At 39.5% G+C, this 19,574-nt stretch overlaps 1 protein-coding gene across 3 annotated transcripts in view; it reads right to left on the reverse strand.

The window, feature by feature from the left end:
* ITGA9 (integrin subunit alpha 9) overlaps positions 1–19,574 on the reverse strand; it is a 282,149-nt gene that overhangs the window by 215,666 nt on the left and 46,909 nt on the right. For all 3 annotated transcript variants that reach the window (XM_089532642.1, XM_089532643.1, XM_089532641.1), the window contains exons 5-8: positions 11,218–11,285; positions 6,715–6,844; positions 3,256–3,341; positions 2,454–2,522 (exon numbers count right to left, since the gene is read on the reverse strand). In XM_089532642.1, coding sequence (XP_089388768.1) covers positions 2,454–2,522; positions 3,256–3,341; positions 6,715–6,844; positions 11,218–11,285 — 353 coding nt within the window. The remainder of the gene's footprint in view (positions 1–2,453; positions 2,523–3,255; positions 3,342–6,714; positions 6,845–11,217; positions 11,286–19,574) is intronic.

Genomic DNA, 19,574 nt, shown 5'->3' on the forward strand with positions numbered 1-19,574 from the left:
CAAAGGCCCAGTGAACATGGTACTTCTACTGCTCTCAAATTGGTAGCTTAAAAAAAAACCAGGGGGAAATTTCACTGGTACCCATAGAGGCCCAGGAGGGAGGAGTGGATTTCAAACCAAAATCATTTGAGGGGCTTGACCTCTCACCATCAGTGCATGGTCCCATTCCAGTTAAATGTTGAACACAGTGTATAGTGCACCCCTAGGATGTACTAAGAATAGATGAAGGAGCCCTGGTGACGCAGTGGTTAAATGCCTGTACTGCAGCCACTCACTCAAAACCATAAGGTTGCAGCAAAAGGGCTCAAGCTCAACTCAGGCTTGCATCCTTCAGAGGTCACTAAAATGAGTATCCAGATTGTTGGGGGCAATTAGCTTACAGTTATAAACCGCTTAGATACTGTTAGTTCAGTCTGAAGCGGTATATAAATGAAGCTGTATTTACTAAAAATTGAATTCATGTTAATTTCAGTGTGGTTAAAAGGAATGCACATCAAGACTAGGAACATGTCGTTATTGTACAGCAGTGCTGAAAACTATAAATGAAAATACTCTTTATTAGTTCAGAAAGCACCCTAAAATTTTTGAGTTTGTGGTTTGTTAATTAAATGCAAAGTGTCAAAATGGCAAACAAGTTGTGAGTGAGCATCTTTTTTGTACTATGTCTCTCAAGCAGAAATGCAGCCCACCCTAGGCATTCTGCTAAAAGAAGCAGAAGAGATGTCACACCCTCCAATTCCAATGATAGAATTGGAATGATAAAAGCTGACAAGAATGAGGATTTATCCTAACTTAGTAAGAGTGATGGGATAGCATCCTCCACTCTTCCTGAAGGCAGCAAGTTTGCTCAGGAACACATGGCAAGTGATGTTGAACTCAGAACTCCAGCATTTTCGCATCTTGTACCTGCTTCACACCTTCTAGCACCTCTTGAGTGATATGGCTGCCTCAGACTGACCAATAGTGGGAACAGCCCTATTATTTGATGTAGCAATCCTAAGACGCAATGTCAAATGGCCACAATATGTAGAGCATTGTTAACCCTACACCAAATAGTATCAGTGGTGGTGGATACTTTGCAACAGGCTGAACAACTTTCACAAATTACTACTACCAAGCGAAAGCATTTAGTGACATAAGAGTCTGCCCTAAACAGTGACATTTGCTCTGGTTCGTTACTGACAAATACATTTTTCTCTCTGTTTACCCACTGAGAAACTGGGACCATATGCCACGAATCTAGTGCCAAATCAAACATCTGACAAGTTTTATTTTACCACTGAGCACCAGTGGATTCAGAAGTAAAAGTGTCATCAAAATGAGCTAACAGAAAATTAGTTACACTTTATTATTATGAATTTCATCTCATTATAAGCTTCTTGCTGCCTGAATGGTTGTGTTCCCCTTTTCTCTTTAATTTGGTGATTCATTTTTGTCATTGACCAGCATGAGGCAAATGTTCTAGCCAATGTATAATACTAGTCCAGCAGCAACTAGCACAGCTACTATCAATCATCAAATCAAAGCTGACAAATCAAAGAAAAACAGTCCAGAAAAACAGCAGGCACCACTGTTTACAAACCATAGTAAGATGATGGGAGGGGAGGGAACTAAAGGACAAGCATAGCTTAGATCTCTGCTTTTATGGGTTCAGGGTCAAACATTTTGCATTTCCCTTCTCCTGTGGATACTTGTTTATCAGACTTTCAGATAGTATTGTTATGCATTTGTGTTCATTTTTTTTTAAATCTACTAAGCAGTGAAAGAAAGAGTTGAACAATATATTCACAACTGTGGATCCAGACAAATTCACTTAGGAAAAGGGTATTGTTTATCCAACTGAAATGTTATTACGGAGAGTGAGTGACCTAATGAGACTGTGAGAACTTAAACATTATGCTATTCACATCTGGCACCATTCATTTTTATATGGTTCCTAATTTCCTAAAAGGAACTAAGAGGGTACCTTACCATTTGTGGCATCATACTAATTTAGCAGAATCTATTGTCCTGATCTCTGCACTAGAGCATCATCACTGAAAATAGACAGAGGGTGATCTTGCAGCTGCCAAAGGAGCAAGGATTATATAATAGGATCAATGGGATTCCATGCTGTCCAAATCTACTGGTTCTGGCCAAGTAACACAGCCCAAACAAGTCTTAGCTCAGACATACTGAACTACTCCTAGGCTATCAATCAGCTAATTAACTATCAGTTTACCTCCAGACCACCAGACATAACACTGCTCATTACTAAAATAGTTTAATGCAGTGATCCACAAACTTTTTACCCTTGGGGCCCCTACTTTACATCTACATGGAAATGTCACACACCTCCACTCGAAGTAGTACATGTATTGCTTATTTAGTGTATAATCCAAACCAGTCAGAATCAATGAGAAAATATTCCATAAATTCCATTTATAATTTAAAATTAATCTTTTTTCACTCACCTTTTTACCTGAAGCCTGAAAGATCTTTATTAAAGATCCAAACCTCTTATCAGTGCGGAAAATGTATACCTATGAAACAAAAATGTAGAGTTATTTAATTCTATTACAGGATTACCATCAGCAGCAGCCATTCATACCTGATTAGTAAAATAATGCTACATTGTGTATACTTATTAGGGATTTTATTCATTTATGAAAATTATTTTTGTTCTATCTTGCTATCAAATGAGCAGCTTATAAAATGATAGAAAAACAAATTAAAAATAAATGTATTTTTAACAAAAAATAAACAGTAGCACTAAACAGATCTTTTAAACAGTCTTTTAATAACTGTGAGCCATTTCTCCCACTCTGGGCTAGCCCACAACATTTTTCCAAGGGTTCTGTGTTTTTTAAAAAAAACCTCTTTTCACCTGACATCAAAAAGAAATTAAAGCATATAGTAGGTAAATATATTCACAGGTGATATCCATAGTTAGACCATCACAAGGGAAAAGCCACTGTCCACAGGGCCACAGTTCAGAGGTAGGCCATTTGATGTGCATGCAAAGGTTCTAGTCTGAGCTGCAAAAACTGTCCACCTGAAGCCTTGAAGAGCCTCTGTCAGTCAGAGTTGACAACGATGGTCCAAATGGACCCAGTATAAAACAGCTTTCTAAATTCCTAAGATAGAGGGACCCAACACAGTTTGGAAAAGTTACTTTTTTGACTAAAATTTCCAGAATTCCCAAGCCAACTTAAGACAAACTGGCATAAATGATACAGAATACCAATGACTTTAAAGTTTGATCAACAGCCACACCTTTCCAACGCCTCCATCCTGAGGAGCTCCTCCTACGACGTCAGTGGTCATCGGCTGGGAGAAGTGACCTGCTGTCACCGCATATCCTGAATAGGACATTGTTTTAGTGGATGGCCAGGAGCATGGGAGAGGAAAGAAATGACAAATACATTCAGAGAAGGAAACAGGTCCAAAGAACAGGTCAGCCATCTGGTTAAAAGCAAAACCATTGTTCTTCTCTGGGTAAGTATAATAGCCTTGTACTTAAAAACAACAACAATGCCACTAGAGACCTACTTCTTCAGAAAAGGAACTCACTGGCACTGCATTCAAGGATGGAAACATCAACACGCAATTGACAATTTTTCTGAAACACAAGATGGTGAAAGTGTAGACTGAAGCCTTAGGGGTGCCAAGGACAACAGCACCATCCCCCAAAAGGACTGGTTTTGAGAGGGGGGTTTAAAGAGTAAATGCCATCAACCCTCTGTATCCATAAATTCAAGCATCCACAGCTTGAAAATATTCAAAAATACATAAATTCCAAATAGCAAACCTTGATTTTGCCATTTTACTATGTATTTAATGGGATGTGAGCAGCCACAGATTTTCGTATCCATGAGGGGTCCTGGAAGCAAAGCCTAGTAGATATCAAGGGACCACTGTATGCACAAATAAAGAAGAGTGGCACAAAAACCAAAAAAACACCCATCCACACTGATGAAGCAGAAAATGGGCAAACACACTGATGTGCAGGAATAATCCAGTTTGACATCACTGCCATGGTTCAGTGCTATGGAATTCTGGGAATTGTAGTTTTGTGAGACTTTAGCTTTCTCTGTCAGAGAGCTCTGGTGCCACAAAAAAAACTACATCCCAGAATTCCATAGCATTGAGCCATGGCAGTTAAAGTGGTGTGAAACTGGATTATTTCTGAAGTGCAGATGTAACCTCAGTTTCATCTAAATGAATCAAACTTTCAGGCTAATTGAGCAAAATGATCTTTCATCCAGGTATCTGAACTACAATTATCAGCATCTGATGGTGGTGGTTCTAGGAGCTGTAGTACAAGACAATTTCTGTTTATGATTCACCCCAAATGTATTCATTTAACATTCATTGAGGATGAGGAAAAAATCTTCCTCTGTTTCCTGAAATGGCTTTTAAAAAGAAAACCAAAGGTAGGAATAAAGGGGGAGTTTTGACAGTGGAGGAATGTAAACAGTGGGATGCTGAGGCATTTTATCTTGTTCATAAGAAAAAGGCAACCAACATTACCAGGTCCAGTGGTCTGATCTGGCATTTCTTGACTTTGAGAAAAGGAAGGGAAGGAAGACGTCAGAGACACATGAAATCATGTGTGATCTGGGAAAAGTGTTCGGAAAGGTTATTCTCCTCGCATAATACTGAAATGTAGGGTCATATTCTGATGTTAAATGATGGGAGATTCAGGACAGAAAAAAAGGGGAGTACTTCACACAGCCTATAGTTAAACTGCAGTAGTTGCCACCAACTATGTAAGGCTAGAACCCAGCCTGCATGGCTTTGAAAGCAGATTGGACTAATGTGGCTACTACTCATGATGACTGCATATGACTTTCACTGTGAGAGGCAATTTCTTCTCTGTACAAGCTTGCTGGATCCTATGAGCAGGCTGGTTTTTTGAATTCATGTCCTGGTTGCAACTTTCCCCTGGGCATCTGCCTGACCAGGGTAAGAATAAAACACTGGACTGGTCAGCTCTTTGATGTGATCCAGTATAGCTAATCTTCCTTAACTGTCATGTTATTTGGGAGGGGCAAGAAAAGCATATATGAAGGCAAGAGAAAAATCCGCAATGAATGCTTTAAGAAGACCTCCACCTTGGTAAAAAAAAAAAAATAGGTATATATCAAAGTGAGGAAAGCATATTTTGAAAGGGACAATCAATAATGTAGTCTTATTTACTGCTCTAAAAATGATATGTCATGAGACTAGTAGAGTTTGCAGCGGAAAAGATTCCACTCTTGTCCCTTGTAAGGCCATCATATTTCTTACTTCAGAGCCCCCATTCTCCCCCTTTTCTGTAAATTATAGACCTTTTATCTATCTATATGGTCAGCAGCATGCTTCAAATCTAGTCAAAAGGAAAAGCTCAGCATATATATCCATCTCTCATTTTAACTATTCTCAGGAGCCTTTCACTAAGTGGTGTAATGTGTTTGATTTTTTTTTTAGCAACAAAAGAAACAAGCAAATAAACAAATAAGAATAATGGCCTGGGGAAAAGGGGCCAGTCTCCATTTCTTTCATTTTCTTTTTTAAAGCTATGGTTTCGTTTTAATGTGCCAAGCAATTGTGGAAAATGGAGGTCTGTCAATGCTTCCATAATCAAACCAAGTGGTCTCTAGGGACTAGAGAGAAACCATTAGATATACAGTATTTCTCTTCTGGCAATCACTGCATTTCTACTCCAAACTTTATTAGATTTATTGAACAAGCCCCTTTCCCCATCTTATCCTAGCAGTTTTTTCTTCACTTCAATAAATCAGTGATAAAGGATTCTGTTGCCCTGAAATAACTAATTAATCCATCTTCCAAACATGCTACAACCACTTTAATCAAGGGAGGGGGGGGGAAGAGAAAATCATCATTATGCTACAACTAAAATGTATTATTAACTATCTGGGTCTGTCAAGATATACGGAGATTTATAATTTTCTGAGGGTGCTGAGATTTTCATGAAAGAGATCTGTGATCACTCAAAGAACTGTAATCTCCAGTGTATAAAAGAAAGCCACCAGACCAGTTGGTAGTTTAGACATAAACTGGGCCATACAGCATCACTGACTGGGGCTGAAAGTAGAATCCTAACCTACTGTAATCAATGTTAGTCCAGTCAATTTCAAACTGTCTGCATTCTTCTATGTTGTAGTCTGCTGGATCATCTCTGTGCCTGTGATATGTATTTCAGTACTTCACACAAATTTCTGTGGTGGCTTTATAAATATCTGTATGTTCTGTGAAACTTGTCCCAGTGTCCTGGTCCTCACAATCATCCACTTGTACCAAGCATGCATCTCAGAATATATCCAACACTTCTCTGTAACTCTAACTCTCTAGTACAAGAGGGGGAAATGTGTAGTTTTCTGGATATTATTGGACTGCAACTCATAATTCCTGACCATCTCTTATGCCTGTTAGGAACGATGGCAGCTATAGTCCAATAATCGCTAAAGGATCACATGTCTCCCAACTCTGGACCAGAGAAAGATCTCTAGAAGTGTGCATGCTGTCATTTCAGAAACATTGTGTACCATTTTTGTTCCTGTCGGTGAGAAATATGTAACCAAGTGCCTCATCTTAGACCATTAGGCCTAAAATAATCAGGCACCTATGTGTTTACACAGTTTTTAATGACAGAAGAAAAAACCCTGAGTGCAAGAGAATCGACAGTCAGGATTTGAGACTCCTGACAATTAGTGAGGCCACATCACTCACCAAGATACGTATACCGCTTGGCTATCACGGATTCATCATTCAATTTGAAGTATGTATTATCAGTGAGATTCAGTACTTTGATAGTTCCTGTCCAGTAGTAAGATCCAGGAGCTCCCATGATAACCAGCTCCTGCAAGACAAGAGTTTCATCATGTTAAATTTTTGCAATCAAGTAAAATAAGACTGATATTCTACAATGACTACAGAAAATTTCTGGAGACAGAAATACTTAGGGAAGACTGAATCAGATAAAAGAACTCTAAGTTTACTCTACTACAATAAGAAAATGTCATGCATTATGTAAATATATCAACATTACAACTTCATCACGTGTAAATATATAAATGCTGTTGTTTTTTAAATTAAATCATTACAAATGTTACACATTGGGAAAATAGGTGAAATAAAAGCTAAAATTCTCTAGTTTAAAAAGGAAGAGAGAAGCAGCACCTTAAATTGTTTAGTAATGCACTCAAGCACAGTAGCATTGCCATGATCACTAACAGATTTTACTCAAACCTCTGAATCTTGTTTGGATCCAAGAAATTTATTTTGTGAGAGGCTTTTTCTTTCCTTTTTCATGTTTGGCCTGGAAAGAGTTGGAAAATGTGGTTTTGTCCCTACCAAAAACCTTTTAGTATCAGATCAGCCAACTTTCTTTCAGTAATAAGTAAATGGTTCAGGAGCTTTAAAAAGTAGGTCTGCACAAATGCCCCTACATAGAGGTAAACTCTAGGTATGATTCTGGTGCACAATAGCAATAAACAGATACAAAATCACCTGATTCCATAGTTAATTATCAAAAGCATGTTATGTGCAACCTCTTACACTGAAAATACAGTGGCAATGCAATTAAAAGCAGTGGTAACTGGTGACGCCAGTATCAGTGGTCTGACAAATCCATTCCAAATTTTGGTCCAAACATCAAGGTTCAATTTCTTGAGTAGCTCTTCTGTAAACCTTGGACTGTACATTAGCTGATATTACAAGTTTGGCTCAAGATGCATTTTAAAAAGAAACACATGCAGGGAACACAAAGCAGTGGTTTGCTTACAAGCAAGCCAATAAATTCTACCACCATCCCAGGACCTGTCTTTCAGGAACTATGCATTCATTCACAAAATTTCTCTTCAGTATTCTCACAGGCAAGGGCTAAAAACAGTTGGATGCTCTAGTCCGCCTCTCATTACTGGGTCTTACTAACAAACCAGGCTTAGACCAGACTGACCAACTGTGGCCATTCAGATGGTTCTAGACTTAAAATCCCATCATCCACAGCCAATTGTGAGGGATGATCGGGTTTGCAGTACAACAGTATTTGGAAGGCCACAACTCACTTATCATGGCCTAGATAATTTGAAATAGCTACAAAATACACACATCCTGACATTACAGGAATAATTTAAACAGATACATCTGTAATAAACTTGCATTGTTTCTGTGTCCTCTAGGGACAACCAACCAATCCATCTCTCATCAGAAAATAGCATACATTAGCAGGACTGAGTGCTCATACATTAGGCACTTGCCTGTTTGACCCAGGACCCATTTATCTATGTTTCCTGCTCATTTTGAAAAGGCTTAAGCTCTAGGCAGTCCACTGAAAGTTCAAAGCCACCTTTTGAATGAAGAGCAAGCCAAGGGAGCTCAGAGCATGGGAAAAAGAAACAGGCTCGATACTGCAGACAAGCCAGGAAACAGCTGCTGCTGACATGGCTTCTGCGATCAAACGTGTTATCACAAAGGATGCCACCCAATTTCAGATTAATCTAGAAAGATCCCACTGAGTTATTTTGAATACTGAAGGGGTACCCATCTTGTTCCAATGGTCCAGAGGGATTAAGATGCCCTTTGGGTCAATTGTGAAGACAGCTTGAAAAAAAATTCCCTTTCACATGCCCCTCAATTTCCAGACTTTACCAAAAACACATAGCTGCCACCAAAAACAGTGGCCCTATGCCTAGCTTCCTATATTCATAATAATATAGGAAGCTTCCTTATACTAGGTCAGACATTTTGTCACCATCTAGCCCAGCACTGTCTGGAAGCTGCTCAGCTCTCCTGAAGCTCTGAAAAAAGTCTTTTGTGTTCAGAGCTTGGAAAAAGGACTGTTTCAGACAAAAGCTCCCATGAGAGATGCTAAAAGATACAGTCCAAAAAATAATTTTTTGCACTTCATATTTGCTTTGTTGTTTTTATTTGCTGTTAAGGCCATTTCAACTTATGGCAACCCTATGAATGAGAATCCTCCAAGAGCCAGAGTCAATACCTTCCCTATTCAGGCCTTGCAAATTCAGGGCTGCAACTTGCTTTCTCAAATCTATCCACCTGTAATGTGGTCTCCCTCTTTTCCTATTGCCTTCTACTATAATAATAATAATAATAATAATAATAATAATAATTTATATTCCGCTTAATCTCTTGGAATCCAAGAGGATTACAACAATAAAAGAGAATACAGTTAAAATACGAAAACTCCTATCCCTCCTCCCTTGTCAAGCATTATTGTCTTTTCCAGTGAGTCATGTTGCCTCGTGATACATCCAAAGTACAACAGCTTCACTTTAGCCATCTTGGCTTCCAGGGAGAGTTCAGGCCTGATTTGCTTTAGGACTTACTACATTCATTTCAATTTTTAGCAGTCCACGGTACCAGTAAAACTCTCCTCCAGCATCACATTTTGAATGTTTTGTTTTTCTTCCTGCCAGTTTTCTTCACTACCCAGCACTGACACTCATAAATATATTTAATATTTGGTCCTCTTTTTTGTTTTTCTTAATTATAAATTTTAGAGAATGACCTAGGTGCCTTCTGCATGCAAACCCTGGACTCTGCCACTGACCTACTGTCCTGTTCCCATCCTTAGGTAGTAATGAAATGTGTGATGTGACATCCCATGATATGCCTATCCCTCACTCACAATAGCCAATGATGTGGAGAGTGGGGATTGCATTCAAAATGTGGCCTAATATTTTTCCATTTTTTGCATTGAGCCTTTTCAAAATAGTAAATTTTGCCTCAGATAATGATATCCAATATTACAGAACAGACTTAACAACAAAAAATATAGCCCGGCCCATTGATGCAGTGTTTATACATTTTGTACTTTAAACCATATGCAAGCATAAGTTAGAATACTGCCACAAAAGTAGACAGCAGAGAAAGGTCCAGGCATTTCATATGTGTTTTGCAGTTCAAATATACTCTATAATTACACATCTCTTCCTGAGGAGAACATGACATTTAAAACATGAAACCAGCCATCAACTATTGTAGATTAAGGTTGCTAGTGAATGTGTGTTCCACTGTATCAGTGCACCTAACACCTTCTGGAAATAGATTAACTCTGCCAGTCCATATATTGATTCCTGAAAGCAATGAACATCAAGATTGGTATGGGTATCACATTTCAAAGAAGATATACCTGCATTTACTTTTAACAATACTGGCCCTTTTTGTGCAAATCAGAGGTGCAGAACCTTTGGCTAATGAAATGTTTTTGCATCCAACATCCAGCAGGTCCAATGAAAATGGATTGTGGAAGTCAAAAAACATCTGGAGGCTAAAAGGTTTCCCACCCCTTAAGTACTGATAACCACACTTCTGGCTTAGCATCATATAATGTAATGGGGGAGGAGCTGTAATTCAATAGCAGAGCCAATATTTTGTATACAAAAGGATTCAGGTCCATTCTTCTATATTCCCAGAAAGGCCAGGAAATAGCCCTGCATCTGAAATTATGGACAGATGTAACCGGTTAACATAGACAATACTAGAGCTACACATCAATGACTTGGTATAAGACAGTTTCCTATACAGTTAGCTCCCCTTATCCATGGATTTTTTATCCACGGATTCAAGCATCCACGGCTTGAAAATATTTTAAAAATACAGACATTCCAAAAAGCAAAGCTTGATTTTGCCGTTTTATATAAGGGATGCCATTTTACTCTGCCATTGTATTTCATGGGACTTGAGCATCCACGGATTTTGTTATCCATGGGGAGTCTGGGACCCAAACCCCAGAGGATACCTAGGGCCCACAGTATTCCATTTCAGCCTTCCAAACTTGGTGCCTTCCAGATGCACAATTATTGCTCTTTTAAGCCATCCTGTAACTAAAATTATCTAGGCAGTGCACGATTTAATAAAAATACAAAATATTTTAAAACAAAACAATAAAATGTGTTGGATTATAACTCCCAGAGGGCCCCGGCCTGGAAGCAGTAGTCTGGTACATCTGGGGAGCACCAAACTGGGTAAGATTGCTATGTCTGGATCCACTCAGTTACCCATTAAATAAATGCAGTTGGAGCATACAGAATCAGTAGGCATGTAATAAATCAAACAGAATTCCTCCAGAGCTGCATCAGCAAAGCTTTAGGATGAAAGACAATATAACTGTTGGGAAATTGCTGTAGCCAAAGGGAAGTTTCATGATTCAAAATCTTTTTGCAGTGCAAATCAGGGAAGTCTTGAGCTTCTGACCACTCTATCACTCACCTCTGTGAAGAAACCTGCTATGCCAGCCTGACATGAGCCATGCTCTTCGCCATACTTCTTCTTATATTCTAATGTGGAGAAGAAATAAAATAGGAAGGGGGGGAGAAAGAAACACAGTCACTTCAGTCACTGCCAGATGTGTGTGGTTCACAATTGCACAGTCCCCTCTACATGCACAGCTATAGAGTTGCAGGAGGCCCACACCAGACCCAACCCTGGGAAATCTCTGGAATGCAGTAAGCCTCAGATATGTGGGCTCCTTTGCCACAATCCATGGGAATTGTCAAAGACAAGCAGTGGAGGAACAGGGCAGAATAATAAACAGGGAGAAAACAAATTCTTCCCTATTTCTCTGAATCTGAGGAAAATAAGCTCCTGACCATTTAGGCTAGAAATGGAATCATAAGACACTGAATAATGAAGGGAAAAAGTGAATCCAAGTGGAGATGTCAGGGGTTAGTAACAGCCACTGATTAACATACTAATCAGTGGCTCACTGACGGAAACATTTGGTAGCTTCCAAAATAGAATGAAACACACCATCCAAAATCCACAAAACAGTGATAACTTTTTGGGCCAATCAAAAATGCACGATATGCATCATGTAAGCTTCTGAAACTCTACAGGCTTCTTAGCAGGCAAAGTTGTTAAAAATCATACAGGAGAAGGGAAAAATGATGATGTTAGAATCACATGCCTATATTTTGTCAAGATGTTATCTTTGGTCAACAATATCTTGACAAAATGTAGGCTGTGACTTTAACACTTTTGCCTGGTGAAGAAGCTTGTAGAGCTTTGGAAACTTGCATGAGGTATTTTCTGCATTTTTTCTTGGCCTAATAAAGGTATCACCATTTTGGGAATTTGGGATGTTATTACATTTTGTGTATAGCTAACACACTCCTGGCTATGTAAACTAGAATGAAAGGACACCTAATTTGTTCACCTCTTTCAGTTTCATGTTCACCTCTTCTATTCCCTTTACTGTCTCAAAAATAAATGCTTAGAAGACTATAAGCTTCTTGGAACAGTGACATATGGGGAGGCTTTTGTTCATAAAGTTTTTTGCACCCTATCAGTAGTAGTGGTGGTGGTGCTATTACCACAGAACAACCACAGATAATGACAGATGCACAAAGAAATCCTGAGACTGAGGGGGCATTTGTCCTGATGAGATGCAGATTACTGCTTATGCATATTGGGTTTGTTGTTCCCTTTTGTTTAGGGTTTGCGAATCTCTTCAAGTCATTGTAACCGCTTTCTTATTCACACATGCCACTGTTTGGGGATAAAATGGAGCCACCTCCATTCCCTTGAACGATACAGAGAGGTCCGAATCGTTTCAAAAGCTGAGTCACACTGTCGAAGATGCAGATCGATGCAGATCTTTCAGGAAAACTCAGGAAAGGACTCAGTATCGAATATCCCAAGTTAAGTGGGGGTTTTGCCAGCCCCCTCCCCCCAAAAGTGCATCAAGTGCATTCAGGATGTGTGTGAAAAACAAGGATTCAACCCGGAGTCATCCAGGATTATTTTCGTAGTGTGAACAGGGCCTTAGTATCATCTGAGGCACGGTTGAGCACTCCAATGTAGGAGTGGGATGAATATTCAAAAATATTCACAACATTGTTGGAAAACATGTTGAGTGTTCACAAACCCTCATGAGAAGAATTCTGCCTGATGAGAATTTTCGTAGTTTGCAACTTATTCTGCACAAAAATTGTATATGGTTGTTTTGCAAAGAAAACAGAATTTTCTGAGCAAAAAAAAAAAATTCTATGCAGGAATATTTTTCCTGTGCAGAAAAAGCTGCTATCCAAACTGAAAATGCTATAGAATTATTCTGTGCAAAATTGGCACATGGGCAATTTTCATTTTTTTTTTCTGTACAGAAAATAATTCCACGTAGGAATATCACCTTCTGAACAGAAAATGATGTTCCATGCTGCTTTCTGTGCAAAATGCATCTTTCTGTGCGAAATAATCATGTGCAAACTTTGCACAAAATAAGTCATAAATTACAAACAGGCTGCAAAGTCTGCATGGTTTCTGAAGACTTTCTTTCAGCAAGAAAAACCTTGCCAAAATATCTCCTGGCTTTCTTCAACAAGAAATTTAGTAAAGGACTACATCCCTACTCCAAATACCTCTCCCAGAGTTCATATTTGACTTCTCCGTTCCTAATATAAATGTTATTTTCCCTCCTGGACTAGGCTCTGCAACACTGAACGACTATATTGTCTCTTCAGCAGAGCCACATGCTTCCCATTCTTTCAGTAATAAAACTTACCTTTAATCTACATGTGCGATATAGTACAGCATCAAGAGCAGATGCAAGAAAATTACAATCTAGTCTACCTTTTTAAAAAAAAGACCAGATAATGTCCACAATAACTAGTTTGCTTCACCATTCTTTTCAAGCTCAGCTCCTACTGACGTCTGCCCTATGACTGGAAAGCTGATGGGTGAAGGGCACATTCTGGCCTAGCACCACTAAGAAGTGACTGCTAGCCGTGCTGGATGGCAGATTCTGGAAATGTTCATACAAAAAAAGAAACTCTTCCTAGTTTTGCCCTTTGTTACCAGGAAGTAGTGAGAACAGAAGGGCAAGCCAACCTGGACTCTTACATTTACCAGAAAAGAGGGAGCTACCAGTGTGTTACTTTGACCTTCCTTCTAGCTAAGACACCTACTAGAACTGAAGACCACCCTATGAAGACTGCTCCAAAGCTTGTCCTCCTCTTCTTTCTAACTAACCCTTCCCCCCATGCTTTTTGTACATCTGTTAGGTTGTGAGTCCGCAGGCAGGGAGAGAAACAAAACCTCTGAGTAAATCTGCTCTACGAATTTAAACCAAATTTCAACCCTGCTTAAAGGTTGTTCCTCCGAAGAGGCCCTGGAGAACTGAGGGTTATAAAGAAGATCGGTCTAAGTAGGAAATACTGTAAAGACTTTTTTGTACTCTTGCAAAACTATAATTCCCAGATTCTTCCTGGACAAAATAAAACCATATTCTGCCAAGGTGAAAATGTTTAAATGTACAGTGCAGATATACCCTTAAAATTATAGATTCTTTCAGTGTTCCAGTTTGGGCCAAAGTTGTATGATTCTGTCCCTTCTGAGCTTCACTTTGAATTTTCTAGCAAAGAGATTAATGTATCACTTGTGGAGAGAGGGAATCCCACTTCCTGCTATTTGCAACATGTTCCCAAGGATAACTGGGATTTCAGGGTTTTTTGTTTTAAAAAAATAGAGCAGAGTGCTTTGGTTGTTAAAAACACCCACCATGTAGCCTGGTAACACTCCGGAACAGCCAACCGCCAACCCATTGCTAAATTACAAGGAATGTACACAGAATCCTTTTGCAGATTGCCTCTTCAGAACCAAATGTATTCCTCATGGTCTGACACACCACAAGAACTTAATACTAAACCTCACTGGAGAAGCTCTCTACCAGCAAAGAAGATATAAACTGGACTCGCTTCTGTTTTAAACAAATATAAAGACCCTTTTGTATTGGGGAGACTTGTACATTCACTTTAAAACAAATGGAAGAAATCCCCTATTCATTTCATAATCATCAAGATTTCATTCTTATGGCCTACCAGACTGCAAAAACAGTATGAATTATGTGGTGATAGAAAATGGACTGAGGTTGTCCATGCCATGAAAATTAAGCAATCTCATTGTGACCACTAACACAATAGAAGACTGCTTTAAAAGCAGAATGAGGATAATACAGTATTATTATTACCCAACTGTTGTCAACTCTCAGAGCTTGGAAGCAATATGTGTTTAAGTAAGACAACTAGCTGCTTTTGGGTAGCATGGGAACAATGAAGCCACACTTCAAAAGCAATGTAATGAGTTATACCAACATCACTTTATTGGTGTAATGAGTAACGGCTTCTAGTTACTTTCCATTTTACTTTTAGTTACTTTGAGGTGACATTTTTGTAGGCATTTTCACATCAAATTTTTCTTGTTTTATGCTGTTCTCTTATCAATCCTTAATGGGGAATCCCCCCCCAAAAAAAAAGCTTATAAAAGGTAAGGGGGGAAATAATGAGTAATGTATCCCAATAAACTGCTCAGGGAAAGAATAAGAGGTGCTTGACATGAAAGCGGTTCAGACAATCCCTTCATGCACTGAAGGAACCTGTGCGCAGACTGCAATGATGCCCAGATTAGCCCTCCCCCTTAACACAGTCATAACCAGGGACCATGCCCTGTCACTGTCACATTCAATACATACCTGAACAGGCCCCTATGTGCATAGTAATTTACATATGCAGAGCTCCTCAATACAAGGCAGTTCCTGACTGTCACAGGTTCACAAGAAGTTACACATCTGCATATTAGTAATGCAGGGACACAGATGTCACACATGTGTAGCACACAGTTGTCTGATCACAGAAAATATTGACACTTCCCCCCACTCCATCAGTACACTCGATATTGAAAGTGTACTTATTATACAAATGAATTGCAAGATTTTTCCCATAGTTTAGTTCACTAGTAGACACACCTACATTGCAGACTAAATGATACCAGTTTACTTTAAGAACTGTTGCCATATGTATATAACAGGAAGAACAAGAAAGAAAAGTTCTGGACAAAACACTAACGTAAGGAGCAATGAAGTGTTACGACTAGCTATCTCCATCCCTTCTCATATGAATAGAACCAAAGTTTAGAATCTGTCTGCCAATACACACACATTTAACACTTTCTGCCCATTCTACTATCCATATTGCACTCAAAGCTGCTTTGACAAAACAAAAGAAAGAAAGCAACAATTGTTTTGTGTCAGGACTGACCCTTCAGCAGCCCTGTGACAATATTTTTTAAAATAACAAAGTGCAAGTCACAGGGGAACTATGAAATTACACTGGGGGAAATGGGCAACTAAACCAGGACCTCCAGCATATTTCAACGAAGCCACGTTATGAAGTATTTCTACAGTTAGGCAACCTTTCCAAAAAGCCATTTTTAATCTGCTTATGAAAACGAAAGACATTTTATCTGGAGTGGAGATGGAGGAATGTGGTGTTCTGTTCAGAACTTCTTTTTTCTCCTGATGTTTTGAGGCAGAATGTTGCTCACAAGGTCATTTTGGATGGTGTCTGTTTCCCATGCAGTCAGACTGTATCAAAGAACAAAATCTAATTTCTCAGTTTCTAATCTTATCATCCTTACTTCAGAGGTATATAAACTGCGAAGAAAGAGGGGAAAGCCACTAGGTAGCATTTGAGATGAATTGTTTAGGACCTCATGCCAGATGAAATGTTCTTACCTTCTAATCATGGGTGATATTAGGAATGTGCCACAGGGCTACATGCATTCTTTCTACCTCGATTAACTATGTGTAAATCCTGCCAAACCATACACTTTTGGATCTAACTTTGGCACATATTGTGGCATCTTGTGAGTGACTAATAAGCATGTAAGTGTGGCTTATATGTGCATATGTCACACCCTCCAACTGTCCAGTTTGGCTGGGACAAACCCAGTCAATTCTCTACTGTCCCACTCTCTCCGCTGCTTTAAAAATGTCCCAGGTGACTGCCCATGAGAAGAAAGTTCTTCCAAAATCTGACTGCAGACACAGGTTTACAATCTGTGTTCCAGTATAAACGGAACATTACTATGAATACACACAGTATAGATGGAATACTACACTTCACTATGGCTCTTTCTGAAAGGTGAGTGTGGGGAAAGAATTCTGCATGAGATGACAACAAGGAGACAGGAAGCAATGGAACCAATACCCTAGTCCCAATTTGTACCACGCTAAAAAATCTGAACACAGGGATAGATTAAGATAAGATTAAAATGTTCTCAGTATGAGTCCAAATACTCAAAGAAATACACATTACTAACAAGGTTCCTTTGATTTATGAGAATAATACCTTAAACCAGTGGTTCTCAACTTTTGGTCCTCTAGATTTTTGAGACTTCAACTCCTAGAATTTCTGAACAATGAACATATTGACTGGGATTTCTGAGAATTGAAGTTCAAAACATCTGGAGGCCCAAAGGTTTCCTTAACCAGTTGCCCAGTGTAGAATACCAGTAACTGTACAACTTGGCCCACTTTTCTCCTTGGCCATTTTGGGTAATATTCAAAAATATAATAGACTTCCACTTACCCTAAATAGCAGGTAGCCAGATTATATGAACAATCTGGGCCATATCATACTTTCCTCTTTGTGTGCTGGGATATTTAATCAGACAAGGTGTCAGCTAGGAATTGCTGAAATCATGCAGGGACGTAGCTGGCGGGGGGGGGGGGGGTCGTGGTGTCCGAACCCCTCCTTCCATTAGATACAATGCATGTTGTGTGCTGCTGCACTGCCGCACCCAAGTCCCATTATAATGGTGGCACTTAGTCTGGACTCCCCCTTCCCAAAATCCTGGCTACGTCTCTGTATCGTGGCTGCTGATAACCATGGCCAGAAGCCTAAACTATTCTTTGCTGTTTTCTTCTTGATCTGTTTCTGTCTATCTTGGTTTTCATTCTTCCCCAGATCTACTCTCAATTACTGCTAGACAAAAGATGGCGACCCCTTGGTTGCCCCAAACATTTCAGACTTGAACTCCAAGAAAGCCTCAGCCAGCATTGTCAATTATCAGAGGTGTAGCCAAAAATAACTGGAGAGCAAAAGGTTTCTTACTAACTACCAGCTGTAGATTTCAACTTCTCCAAGAGACCCCACATAACCCTTTTGGCAGCAGAACCCACTATACAGCAAGACTCCATGGCAGAAGGAGAGGGAAATATTTTCTTATTGATCAGATATGTATGCTCCATAAAGACACTTCATAACAAGCTGGTGTGTCCTGTCTATGATAGGATAAGAAAATTCCACATGGAAAAACCAAGTGAAAAAATGTGTACCTCCACTACACATCCACTAGGCTACACACCTGCACATTGCTAGGGTAATGCAGCAACAATATAGGGGTATGCTCTGGTCTTTAGCCTCTCTCGCGTATTATGTGCATTAAGAGGATCTCCTTGGTGACAGACACTATATAGCCACACATTCCACTCTGTCCTCAAAATCACACCACTCAACGCCATCATTCTCTTCTATCACTATTTTCTCATAATTTCTGAAGGGCAAGATGTTTCTGTACTTATGGAAATTCTTCACACGCTTCAGAAGTCTGATTATACAAATACAGGCGGCTTCCCACCGCATACTGTGGTGAACACAGAAAGTTATGGGAAGGTGGACACAAAGAGTGTCCAAAATTTGAGGAAAGCACTACATACATATTCACAAGTGAAAAATAAACAGGATTATCAGGATAGACAGACAGATATATCCTTTTTTAAATCTGTCCCACTAGTGCAAAAATTCTTCCATCATTCACATGCCATAAAACTGTTCGTTATACAAACCTGGAGCTTTTTTCTTCACAAGGAAAAGTTAATCCAGACCTGGCTAGCTCAAAAGCTTGTGTCCAGTAAATACTGAATCACTGTTTAGCTGCTAACTGCATCCTGTTCTGTTTCTATCCCACCCTCAATTTCCATTCATCCTTTCTCAAAAGCTGCAGACTTCCAGCCAAAAATTTCATTGTTTCTTCTTGGAGGGTACATTAAACAAGATTATTCTAGGAAGGGAGGATCCCTGTCAATTTGAAGTCATGCCTTCAGAGCAATAGAGCTCAGCCATCTCTTTAGAGGAGGACGGAGCTAATTAACTGCCTTTAAAAGCTGTGAGTTACAGAGTTCATGAAAAGCAAACTCAGTCACCCGCTGTGACAATGCAATTTGGCAGCTGACACACCAGCCCAACAAATCCCCAATTTTCAGCCCTATTTGGAACACAATAGATTGCACAATTGGTTACACCAGAACAACCAATTCTACGCTGGCTGCATTGTGGCTTTTGGGTCCACACACTTCTATTTTTATACCAATTCCTGGCTGATATCTGGTTGCTGAGATATTTTTGCTCAAAAGAAAAAGAAGATAAATATCTGCCCCCTCCCTCCCCCCCCCACACACACACAGAATGCCACATTCACACAGGCAGGCAACAGCCTCCATTTAGGATTTCTGCACAAGTAACAAAAACACGCATGCTATGGCCTGTATGACGCTCTCAGTCCTTCAAGACCAGTCCTGCCAACAGAAAGGGAAAAAAACAATCCTAGCCAATCTTCGAAGTGGGAGGAATTTTATGGCTTCCTTACATTTTATTACAGATGAGCTGGAGCTGTGGGGCCAAAGATGGAACCAAAACCAGACAATTCCCCCCCACACCCCGATTGTTAAGTCTGCAAACACTTTGTTAATGCTCTGAAGCACTAACAGTTACGGTTTCCAGACACATAACAGT

Source organism: Sceloporus occidentalis, unplaced genomic scaffold, assembly GCF_023333645.1.
Source record: "Sceloporus occidentalis isolate IW3139 unplaced genomic scaffold, rSceOcc1.0.p SCAF_7, whole genome shotgun sequence".
NCBI lineage: Eukaryota > Metazoa > Chordata > Lepidosauria > Squamata > Phrynosomatidae > Sceloporus > Sceloporus occidentalis.